Source organism: Chenopodium album, chromosome 23, assembly GCF_948465745.1.
Source record: "Chenopodium album chromosome 23, dcCheAlbu1.1, whole genome shotgun sequence".
Lineage (NCBI taxonomy): Eukaryota > Viridiplantae > Streptophyta > Magnoliopsida > Caryophyllales > Amaranthaceae > Chenopodium > Chenopodium album.
This window is the reverse complement of record NC_137856.1, coordinates 24,975,024-24,988,035: the sequence shown is the minus strand read 5'-3', so window position 1 is coordinate 24,988,035 and position 13,012 is coordinate 24,975,024. Positions and strand designations below refer to the sequence as shown.

Sequence of the window (13,012 nt, the reverse complement as noted above, 5' to 3'; positions counted from 1 at the left end):
ATTGGACATGCATCTATTAAATTTTGTATTCTTTTGGCAAAAATAAGATAGCCCGAAAACTTAAAATATATGAAGTAAATTTTAATACTACATTTGACATTAACACAAATTTCAAGAAGTTTTCATTTTTTAACATTCTTGGTGATGGTGGCTCCCATGGTGATAGCATTTCAAGAGTCTGCTAGGCTATATACAGGAAGTCTGGATCCAACACCTTTGATTTTTATTTGCAAAGCCAAGTTGATCCTATCGAGTTGTTGATTTTCCTACATGGTACTATGTTGAGAGTTATCAGTTTGTAACCAGAATAGTATTCATGGAAAAACCCTAAAAATTTCAATCAGGAATTTAACCCAAAAGATGCATTGTACATTCAATCACTCTTATGATTTCAAGGATTTTCATACATTAAAATCTTGTACTCCTACATTCAAAGGATTTAAAGAGACCATAATAATGAAGCCAAATAATGTACTGATTCTCAAGGCCACAGTCTAAATGGTACAGGAAAATCAGCAGCAAATTATCCACCAAATTTACATTAAGCTACATCTAAGAATCAGTTTATCCGACTTTGCTGCATCATGCCAGTTAAAGGCTTATTTATGCACAGTACAAGTACAGCGTAACAGCAACAGAGTATACCCCATTGTCGACAATTGAAGGATTATTTCCTATGGAACTCTACAGAACATTAATTTATATAAATAAAACTCAGTTAAATTGCAGTTATAAGGTATATACCAAGCAACTCATGACTAGCCATAAGCAACTATTTTCCCATCTTCATAAAATCAGGCAGGCAATGGAGCTGTTAGGCAGGCCAGTGACAGACCATTTGCAGATGAAAAGGCCTTATCCGCCTCTGATTTTCCACCATGAAAACCCATTTAGCTTAATATGATGAAGCAAGCAACTTCTTCCAGAAAATTTACATTTGAGCTGGGAGAGGATTGAATCACGGAAATGTAAGCATTCCAAGCATGACTTGCTAGCCTGCATCAGTTGCCATATATTATTCACATGCATTAGACAGATTCTGAGCTGGAAATGCTGACTTCAAATCTCAGCAGTTTGATGGATCTGCCACCAATGTCCAGAGTTTGAAGAAATACTGTATTGCGTTTATCACAGATGATGACCATCCAGCAATCAATTAACTTCTTCCGAATATTAGTAGATGCTTATCTACCAAACCCTTAAATATTACATATCATGGCTCATATTTACACAAGGTTCTCAAAGCAGTGTCAAAATCTACATAAACTACGGAGGTGTTATCCTTTGTACGCAATTTTCTAGCCTCATTTAATAAAAAGTTAGCTATCTTCTGTGCAGAGCCCTTCCTATCGCTGGAAAATCTCTCCTTTGCCTGTGTCCAACGAAAAATTTTAAGGTCATGATGGAATAAGGTTTTTCAATTACATTATCTAATAGTCTCATAGTCAAGAAAATTAATAACCATGAACAATATACTACCTGAAGAACAAACTGACTAGCCTTCTTTGCACTGATGACATCCCACAAACCGTCACTGTATAACAGAAGAATATGGTGAGATATCCAAAATTTAAGGTTAGTAGTTACAAGGTCTATGAATTTAAGGGCACCTGAAAACGCATGAATGATTCTAAGACATTTCATTCATAAGTGATACAACATATCTAAATGAAAAGACTTTCCACAGGCAACACAGATCATTAATCATGTGTTTGCAAAGAAGACGGACTAAGTGCAGTAGCCATTTGGCACATTTGCATATCCACATAATTTGCAAACGGTTCCATCATATCTCTTCAGATAGTTTAGCAAATTCAATGGGTTTTAGTATAATGAGAGGGAGTTTTGGGACAATTGTCTTTATATTGCAACAGAGGTACATGCTGAATTTGCAAAAGAAGCTCCTAATCAAGTGTGGCAGATTGTGACGTTACCTTGCCAGCACTGCAAAGGCTTCACTTGCTTGACCAACACGGATAACTTGGCTTATATATGGCTCTGAACTAAATCGAGCATCCTGCTCCTTCAAAAATTTGTCACCAAGCATTCTCCCAAGATTAAGACCTGAAATTGGCAAATTGAATGATATGGATGTCAACCAAAAGATACATTTAATTTTAGTTTTAGTGTGGTGTGTCAATAAAAGAATATAAATCTTTTATACAATTGACCATAAGATGATAGACAACATAATATTGTGTTTACCACACAGGCGTGTGTCCCCATCCTTTAATGGATTTCCTGATTCACTGATACGTTGTCTCTCAGAGTAGCTAGATATCCTATGGTCTTCCGTCATCTTGATCTGTCTCCCATCAATACTGCCAAAGGATTGAGAACAAAACAAATACTCTAATAAATACATTTAAAATAAAAACCATATTCAAGCAGAGCTGAGAACAATCTAAATGCCAAAATAATATCCAACATTAATCAATAACATTAAGTAAAATAAATGCTGCAAAATAACCATCATCTTACATGCAAAAATTTTAGCCAAGACTTAATTTGGTGCATTAGAAATCAATATTAAACAGGCACAATATCTTAAGATTACATGAGTGAGTAAACTACATATTCTTATGTTTAAAAGTATCTTTTTCACCACATGGTAAATTTCAATGCCTAGTATGACTTTGTAAATAAAAAACTGAGGTAAAAGGATACATTACTTTGCGAGCTGAGTTTGACAAGGTTAGAAAACAAAGTACACTTGTAGATGTTATCAATGTAAAAGGCAATTACAGATAGTATCAATTATCAAAGCTAAGGACCAAACAATTATTTCACAAGTACAAAATTCATACGACACAGATCTTTTTGCAAATTTTTTCTAAAAGAAGCAGAAGAGTAAAGTCGACACTTTCTGTATGCATGCAACTTTTTCACCATATGATAAATCACAATGCCAAGCATGACTTTGTAAACCAAAAAAAAAAGAGGTAAAGGATGCATTACTTTGTTAGCTGAGTTTGACAAGAAAAGAAAACTTATAATGGCTGTTATCGATGTGACCAAAGCACCATAAAGAAACTGCATAAGCACATACTTCATGTGTGTGTGTGTGTGTGTGTGTGTGTGTGGGGGGGGGGGGGGGGGGGGATTGAAGATGGGCAGCCATGTGAAGGCAAATACAAATGATATCAAAGCCAAGCACCATATAAATATAGCATAAGGACATACTTCATGACGCAGGCTGAGTCTCCCACATTGGCACATTGAGCAAAGAAACTGTCATAACCATCACCCCAAACCAGAAGCACTGTTGCAGTACAACCCTGAAAGAACTACAGTTATGAGCACTGAAATCCCATACATTGGAGACAGATAAAAGAAACCACTAACGAGTCACAGATATGTTGGATGGGATATAAAAGTCATAACATGAATTTTTCAAGGCATGATGAGCTTAAAATGCATACTTTATAATTTGAACAATACCACACTAAGGTCAAGAAAGAGTAGTTTAAGCCTTAAAAAGTTAAAAGTCACATTGTGGCCAGTGTATGGTAAGTTTGATAAAGCTAGCAGGTCTTAAGAAAAATAAACTTGCATAAGGTGGAGTTTCACATATGCCTCGTCATTTGATATGTTAGATGATATACAAAACATTTCCAAGAAAACTAGTGGCTACAGTCATCCACAATGAGTATCTATAACCTACAGCTTCTTTTATGTCCAATATTATATCAGATTATCAGATTGTCCTCTCAATGCTTATATAGATTTTATTTCCATAGAAAAAACATAATGGAACAAAAATTAGTAGACGGAGACAGTATGAGTCTGCAAGCATGTAAAATAAACCCATACAAAAAATTTAATGCCTGAAAACAGTTCACATCCATGTAGAAGAAATGGCACAGAATAGAACCTCATAATAGTGATTTAAACATGCTTCTGTTTGAAAAATTGCTTCCCTCAGGACATCTGATGCATCTTGCCGTGAGAAAATCTTCTCCCTTCTTAATGAGTCCAATAAAATAGTTGCTATTGTCTCAGGAAGTATTCTAGAAAACAAATAGCAAAATACAATTAATTTAAAAGAAAACAAAAAACAAAAAAGCCATAAAAACATGGGTAGAAGCATAATGTGTTGCATTAAAAGACGCTAATACTGAAGTAGTTGTCCCATAGAAAGTTGTAAATTTCTTAAGCAGCATACGTAGGCAGATGACAGCAGTTTCACACAAGTCAAATATCAACATCACTAATAATAATACAAGCTTAAAGTAATTGATTAACAATTATATTTGAAAATTACACCCCAAAAAAAAAAAAAAACTCTGTTTTGGTTTTGGGAACCTTCCAAGATCTAATTCCATGAGAGATCAATCAACACAACCAGGCATTATGTTTAACAAGACTGAAAGATAAAAGAAGCATAGTGGCTACGCATTGTGTTTGTAATCTGAGTTAGATCTACCCTATGGTTAAAGCTCAATTTATTTTTAAGCAAGTGTAGTAGTACTGAACCAGAGTAATTTTACATAAGTTGAACTATACTTACGAAAGGTATGTTTGTCATTCAAGTTTTAAATTGGTTATAGTGTGCTAATTACTCATTGACTAAAGAAGTTAATTAATGTATTCATAACCTATAAATTGTTACAAAAAATGTAGTTTGATTAGTCATTGAGAAAACTAATTGTCACATCAAAAGCATAGGCAGGATTATCTGATATCCATCAATATTCAATCCAAAATGTCAGATACTGTATTATAAATTTTCTTATCAGATACACGTATCAAATATATTAATTTTTGTATCCGGTTATCCGATCTGAAACCAAATTATGAATTACAGAAGAAAGAATAGCTACCCCCTCAAAGAATACTAAATAACACATACAATCAGAGAAAAACAAGTGTGTGTTTGAGTGAGTGTGTTTGGCAGATCTCAGACAAATGGCAAAACTTGAAATTTAACCAAAACCAACCTGAAACGGTAGTTAAAGTTCAAAAGAAAATGGCTGAAATGCCAGAAGTAAGTTGGGAAAAACTAGATTAAAGTCCAGAACTGAGCAAGACCACAAAGAAAAAACAAGAAAGAAACTAAAGCAGAGCATGGTGGGTGGTTTAAGCAGTGAGGCTACCACAATGTTTTGAGGCTTTTGCCCAGGCAGGTGGTTTGTAAAGTTTGTTTGGAAGTCTGGGTATGCGAGGAAAAGTAAATGAAGGCTTGTCTATGTACTTGGGGATAAAGTTTAGGAAGCTTCAAAAATCTTGAGTGACTGCCCTAGTACACTAGATGGCAAATGATGGGAAGTTAATGTTATGTGTGGATTTCCTAAAGTTCCCTTTGAAAGATTACTATGTAATTTATGTATAAATTGTAGGCCTATATACAAAGGCCATTACAAAAATTATGAAAAGATAAGCTCGAGCAAGCTTTGTATAGAAAAAGGTAAGAGGAAGAAGCACAAATAGAGGATTGCTAAAAGTAGCTAAGATTGTAACCGAGGTAATTATGGAACGGAAGCAAGAGCTATGACTAGCTAGTGTGAAGAGAAAAGTGTTATCATCTCTTGCACTAGTGAAGATAACGAAATGTTTTGCTACGTGAGGATTAGTCCGTAACCAAGTTTAAGGGTTATTTGTGAGGTTATTGCTCTGTAATTCAAGATTTTGTTTGATATTAGCATTTAAACACCTGAACTATTTGTGTGATTGTGTTTGTTTTTTCCTCTAAAAGTAAAAACCCTTAAAAAGATAGTTGAAAGCAGAAAAGTTAGAGAAAATAAAGGTGGCTAAAGCTGAAAAATTTGCTGATTATAAAAAACTATTACTTCCTCTGTTCAAGTAATATTGCACCATGGGAGGAGGGCACAATATTTTTGGTAGTGGGAAAAAGGAAGAGAGCGAAAGGAAAAAATGCAAAATTGTCCATGTGATTGTAAGCATAATTACATAAATTAAAGAAACAAGTGTTTACAAGTAAGGGTGTATTGGGTAATGTAAGCTAGATTAATTTGTAAGTTACAGAAAATAAGCTAATACTTCCTGCATTCAAGTAAGGGTATAAAGGCAAGCGGTGCAATAATAGCATAACGGAGGAAGTATTATAATCACAACCTAAAATGTATAGCTGGTTTGAAAAGAGGTGAAATTACTTGTATTAATAAATTAACTAAAATTTAAGGCAGCTGAGATACTTGACAAACAGGACCAAATTTGATAAATTGGCCAAAACTAGTAATCAGGTCACTTGGTAACATGATAAGTGCATGCCAAATAAAGTTATAAAGCAGCTCAAGTCCATGCCAAATGAAGCAGCTTAAGCCCTTGCCAAATGAAGCAGCTTAAGCCCTTGCCAAACACAGCAGCTACATTAACTTGCAAATTCATCTAGCTTACATTTAAGATAGCTTGACTAACAGGACAAAATTTGATTATTAATTAAAAAAAGAAAAAGAAAGAAAAGTAAAGAAAGAAGCAGAAACTAGTAATTACGCCACTAGGTGACATTATAAGTGCATGTCAAACAAAGCAGTTCAAGAGCATGTCAAAGCAAGCAGCTCAATTGCATGTCAAACAAAGCAGCACAAGTGCATTCTAAATGAAACAGCTCAAGCGCATGCCAAACGAAGCAACTTTAGTGCTTGCCAAATACAGGAGCTAAATTAACTTAACAATTCATTTAACTAACAATTCCAGCTAAACATATCATATTTAGTCAAGCTTGCAAAAATTTCAGTTAGCTAATATTTCCTTCCAACTAATCATTTGAGTAGCTTTATCAAAGCACTTTAACTAAGCTAATTTTTCCTTTCAGCTAAATTAAAAAAGCACTTCAACTAGCTTATCAATTTACATAATAGCATAACACATCAAATTCAGCTCATCTCACCCCTTTTTTAGCTAGATAACCACTACACGTAATGTAAGTAGATTCTAAAAATTAGCAACTCTTAACATTTATGATTTATCCGCCTTTTGAACATAACAGCCTCCTCAGCTTTTAGCCAAATTACCAAATACATGCTATCAACGAATAATTAAATTTCAATTACCGATTCTTGCCAACTTATCATCTTCAGCTAGCTTACCAAACACAGTCTAATAGTAATGTTAAGTAGCTTCTGTAACTGATGGTTAAGAATTCCAAAGAATTGACCATGTTTAATATGATCCTCATACATGATAATATAATAAACCTACCGATCATTTCAATCCAGCTCCTAGATAATAAAGAAAAACTTTAAAAGAAAGCCAAATATACTAACTTGCTTGCTGACTGAGCTGCAGCTGCTCCACCATGTCCATCACATATACCAAAAAGTCCAAACTGTGAAAAATAAAAAAATAAAAAAAAATAAAATCATCTGATTACATTGATTGTAAAAACTCAGAGTAGAAATGAGTCAAATGACCATGACCAGCAACATTTATGCACCTGTTCTGCCCCAGGAAGTGGCCATTGATAATAGCAGACATCTTCCATTGGAAGTCGTTTTCCACCACGACGAGTAGACATGGGGTCTGATGCAATGCCTACTCCAACTGGGTTCTCTGATTGTGTCAGGGGTGTAATTTGCACCTGCCACAAGGAACAAAACACTAGAGACTTTAAAAAGGTGCCATTGACTCATAATCTTCCCATCAAAAACAGATTTCATCCTTTAAAGCAACTGTAAAATTCAGCTGCTTATCAAAAAAAACACCAAGGGGTATAGAGCAAGTGATTGTCAGCGGAAGTAAATGGCATATTGCTTACATCACTCCAAATAATAGACAGTATATTCGATAGCTAAGCATGCCCACAATGCTAACAAGACTTGAGATCTAAATTTAACACAAAACATATGAAAACATGGACTGCCAATTGGAAATAATAACTCTCAAAAAGCAGGGAAGCAAGAGCAACCAAGTCACAGGGCCACTTAAGAAGAAAAGCTGTTTTGGGGACGTTATTTTCATTTTGCTTGTCCAAAGGCTTCTATGGATTGCACTTATATAGTAATATACTCCGAACCACAAGGTACAGTAGCTTCTGTTTGTTTCGTACTGTTGACGCACCTTTAAAATGACAATGCTTACAAAACTAGAACATTCGAACTTAGCCATTCATAAACCAATAACTCATTTCAACAGACTATCAACATTACGAATTTTATTCACAATTTTACTTCAACACATGAAAATCATTATGCTCATGGATGTTGGTTTTATCATGTTTTCCTTTACACCTTCATATAGATTTTGAAGCATGCACAATGTCACATGAAAGGATTTGAATAGTCAACCAACAAAAGTCCAACAAAATAACTAATGGTACAGTTTTGATGTATTTACCAAAGACATGATTACCATATCACAACTGTAGAACTCACACTTATCTGGGAAGTGGTACCAAGAGTGATTACATCGCCACCAACAAGCTCCTTTGGCTCACCCCAAGTTCTGCTTCCAAAATCAGGATGATGTACAGCCTTTGTATTTAGAAGAGTTCCATTAAGACTACCCATGTCCACTAGCTCCCATTTCAATTTCTGTAAGAAAAAGCCAATAATAATTTATCCCTAAAGAGAACAGATAAAAGCAGTGCAAATGTAGGGGTAGTATCGTCCTATTCTTATATAAGGAAAGAAAATTACATTAGAATTCCAGTTTATCATAGCATGTTTTCCAGAAACCTCTGAATCCTTCAGCAGTACATCACTTGGCGGGACCCTTCCAAGAGTTAGTGGAAGCTTAGATGCGTCAGTAGACCATACTGAACAACGAAGCCCACATGCAGGGCCAGTGATAACTTCAAGCGAGAGACAGCTTCCTGCACCACTAACAGGAAGATATAATGATATGCATTACAGCTTCAATAATATATAATTCTTTTTTAATAGTTCCTACTCTTCCTACACATGTATAACTGGTATAAGGAACTAAGTACCTTGATCTCTGGTAAAACTATGCAATTTGACATCTTCTGGCTTAAACCTCGAGTCATGATTTGGGCCTTCCTTTACAATGCATTTCTGCTCTTCAGGATTATGGCTAGTCAGCAAGGGACGCCTTAATGTTTGACCAACTACAAGGTCTTCTGCCTGATCACCTATGTCTAACACTAAACTACCACCTGGAAGATGGGAAAGTTCTAAGTATAAGCTCCAGTAAATTGAGGTACATAATTAAATAAGAGGCATAAAGGTTTGCAAATAAATGCAAAATCTCTATCACAATTCAATACAAGAGAAACATTCTCATGAAAGGTAGATGCTAACCATCTAGGTGATCTATCTAGATCAATACATATTACATAATATATTATTGTAAGTGATACTTTAGGAACCCAGATTACTGGTCAATTTCAAATGAGAAATACTTTAAGCATCATAGGCGTCCCTAACATGACATATCAAAATGAACAATTAAGAGAAAGATACTGACACCAAAAAGAAAAAGTTTTTATTAGATGATTGCTATCATTCAACCTGGGTAAGAAAGAAAACATTGATAGAAGTCCTCTTGTTATACCTTCCAAGATTCAAATGCATACGTGCACCAAGAATATAAATTTTACTCAATCAGCCAACAGAAAGATGTGCACCAACAAAATGTACTTCAAATTCAAGAAAAATGAAAATTTGCAGGTTGATAGAAACATCACTCTACACGAAAGCAAAATTCTGTACGCCAACATAATACTCAAAGCGACATATAGAAATTAAATGTTTGAAGATGAAGAGGAAAGCAATCAGATTCTAATCTTCTACATTATTACTATTAAATAAGCCAAAGCAAAAAGAGTTATTTGACAGGATGACAAAGTAAAGTAGCATGCCTTGTGACAACTGAGGTATAGGAGGAGGAAGCCTATGTTTGTAAGTAAGGCTATGTGATCCAGGTGAGCTATAATTCCCTTCAGTTTGCAAATGTGAACCCTCTGATGTTTGAAAATTTAATGGTTCATTTCTTGGGCTTTGGAGCTGATCAGAATCTTCTTGCACCAAAGGTCTCTCTTCATCAACCTATGCATGATACCAAAAAAATAAAATAAAATAAAATAAAAATAAAAATAAAAAATAAAAAAGAAAGTAAAAGTCAACAATGATAATGGTCAAAAACCAAATTAAACTAGATAGATATGATATGTGTCATTAGAAATAAACTATGTTAATCCAACACAGCTAAAATCGCGGAGTGTCCGTGTCGTGTGGATTTCACTGTGCACTCGGACAAATCCATTGAGACTTGAGAGTGAAGAGGAGAAAAGAGAAGCATGAAAGAGAAACACATCTTGTTCGAAGACCACCACTAAAGAAAAGATGAAGAGAAGAAGACTGCCATCTATTGATTGAATTTACCGAGGAAAGAATTAAAATTTAAAAAATAGGGGAGGAAGTAATGAAAAAATTAAACCTTTTGTAATATCTAATTTATTAACGTAAATTTAAGTGATGTATTGACGTGTCTTTGTACCCATATCCTAATATCGGACGGAGTCCACGTGTCCTAAAATTTTGGAAGTTGCCAGCAGACAATTGGACGTGTCCGTGTCCGACAGTTGTTCCCGAGTGCGTGTAACATAAGTAATAAACAATAGCTATGTAACATAGATATGGGTGGGCTTAACAAACATGGAGGCTTGAGTACAAGATTTTAACAAGACTATTTTGTTCAAAAAATTAGCTTCGTTTTTGTGTTCAGGTATATTTAAAATTTAAATATTTTAATCATTCCAAACTTGTTCAAGTTTCAAAATTTTAATCACAATATTTGTGATGTTTCTTTACTCAGTAAAACAAAATTAAAATAAAATAAAAATAAAAAAGAGCTATCAGGGAGTTCAGAATGTTAAGGAATGGAAGGCTACCTAAATATAAAAGACCAAATAGATAGATAATGTACATAATTAATTAGCAATAAGTGCTGATGAGATAATATGGTGCTACTTTTTAGATAATCAATGTAGCACTATCTAGTACACGCTTAAATAATTAACGAATCTATTTCAAGTATTGTTTCCTTAATATCTAGCATGCTCCATGTTAGGAAAACATATAATCTAAGGTATCTAGGAGGTATACATTATACATATAAGGCATAGTTTCTATATATCAATCATTGACATAAAAATGACAATAGAACTGGTGTTTTTATACTGCTCACTTGACATCCCTACAATTATTGTAGTTCATTTTTACCAAGAGCAAATCATAAAAACTTCAATCTTTCTTTTAAGCATTAAGTTTCAGAGGATTCTATATCTTCCATAACAAAGGCTAGTCATCTTAGATTATAAAAAAATCAATACCGTTTCCATTTAACCATTTGAAAATGTCAAACAAGCCATACCCGATACTGGTCTCTTCAGACTTGAAAAATTGAAGGGTTCCCAAAAAAAATTATATATTAGAGATGGAAATAGTGACGTTGTGCAGATTTTTTTAAGTTCTAGCCTACAAAAGGTATTGAAAAACTGAAGGGAGCTCGATTAATCACGCCGCCAACCCTAAAACAATATCACACCTATTTACCTCATAGGTGCACTCTATTACCATATACATCTAGCTTTAAGATTAATACCTAGTTAATAATGCCTAATCAGAACACACAATCAGCTCAGTAATTAAGAAAGAGGCAGTATGAAAGTGTAAATGAACACTGGAAGTTGTTCTGCTAATATGATAACATATAGCCTAAAAGTCTAGATTCAACTTATATACAATGCTAATGCTAGCAATGCTCACTGATAACTAATTAATTACAAATCTTTCCACTAAACAAGCTCAAACTTATAGTGTACATATAACTAATCAAAGACCGACAACAATGATTAATGAAACATCTATATTACCATAATGATGGACTTTTATAGAGAAAAACCGAATGGAAAAAATGACGAACAAATCAAAATTGAGGGCAGTTGGGTGCTAAGTCCAAGCATACCTCAGTCATATAACAGTAATTCAATTACATCATACACGGCGACAGCACGAAGAAACAAATCACTACAACCACCTAAACACTCCTTTTCAAAACAATTGATTCATATGATCCCACAAAAATTAATCTCCTTTGTGACACTGTTACATCCATAAAATCAGAACCTAAGCTCACACTCGAAATCGAACAATGCTAACATATTACAACGGCATGTCTGAAAACTCGAACATGATTATCCAATCCCCTAACTCCAGATTCATGAATCATTTCACAACTTTAAATTCATTATTACACACAATAATTACTCAAAAAAACATTTGAAAATCACCAAAAAAAAAATCAACAAATATCATAAACAATCAGCTAATAACAAACAACAACAAAATCAAAACATCGTCATAATCATCTAAAATCAACTCAACACGATCACCCTAACCTAATGCAACATCAAAATGAAGCAAAACCCAAAAAAATCAAAATCAATCATTTCGAAATGAACCCTAGAAAAACGAATTGAAATGAAATGAAAAGAGGAGAAACTGACCTTAGAAGGCGAAGGTGATTGATGACGAAAATAGCGAGAGAAGAATCGCCATGGTTTACAAGCAAGGAGGATAAGAAGGACAACGAGAAAAAGCATAATGAAGATGGAGACGACAATGGAGGTAGCTAGCATGAGCATCGCCATAGCCTACGGGTTCTCTCTAGAGAGAGAAAGAAGAGAGAGAAAGTGAGAAGAAGAAGGTGATGATGATAGGGGGAGATTGCGAGAATACCGCATTGATGAAATCGTCGCTTTTAAATTATTTTATTTTCATTTTTCAACGCTCTTAAAATACATATACACAGGATTACACACTCTTTTGTTTACTTTATTTTTCTGAGTCTTGTTTATTTCTAACAAGTACATTGGAGGAAAGAGAGAAAAAGAGAGAGGAAGTATGTACATAAAACGGAAATTGATTTTGGTACACCCTTAATTGATTTTGGCACACCCCTATATGAGAAGAGTATAGAAAACTGTGTTCTCACATAGGGGTGTGCCAAAATCAATTAAGGGTGTGCCAAAATCACAACCAAATCACATCTGCTCGATCAAAATGCCATGGTTGAGAGTACTCCATCA

General features: G+C 34.4%; 1 protein-coding gene across 1 annotated transcript; it reads right to left on the bottom strand.

Annotated features, from left to right (window-relative positions):
* Window positions 1–391: 391 nt before the first annotated feature.
* LOC145608372 (protein phosphatase 2C 70-like) lies at window positions 392–12,697 on the bottom strand. The gene is made up of 13 exons (XM_081663982.1): window positions 12,431–12,697; window positions 9,782–9,968; window positions 8,891–9,076; window positions 8,598–8,773; window positions 8,334–8,492; window positions 7,397–7,540; window positions 7,227–7,288; window positions 3,875–4,010; window positions 3,184–3,278; window positions 2,206–2,321; window positions 1,935–2,064; window positions 1,480–1,534; window positions 392–1,372 (listed from the first exon to the last, which is right to left on the bottom strand). Exons 1-13 carry the CDS (start codon window positions 12,572–12,574, stop codon window positions 1,214–1,216), a joined length of 1,749 nt encoding a protein of 582 aa, XP_081520108.1. The 5' UTR covers window positions 12,575–12,697; the 3' UTR covers window positions 392–1,213.
* Window positions 12,698–13,012: the final 315 nt, after the last annotated feature.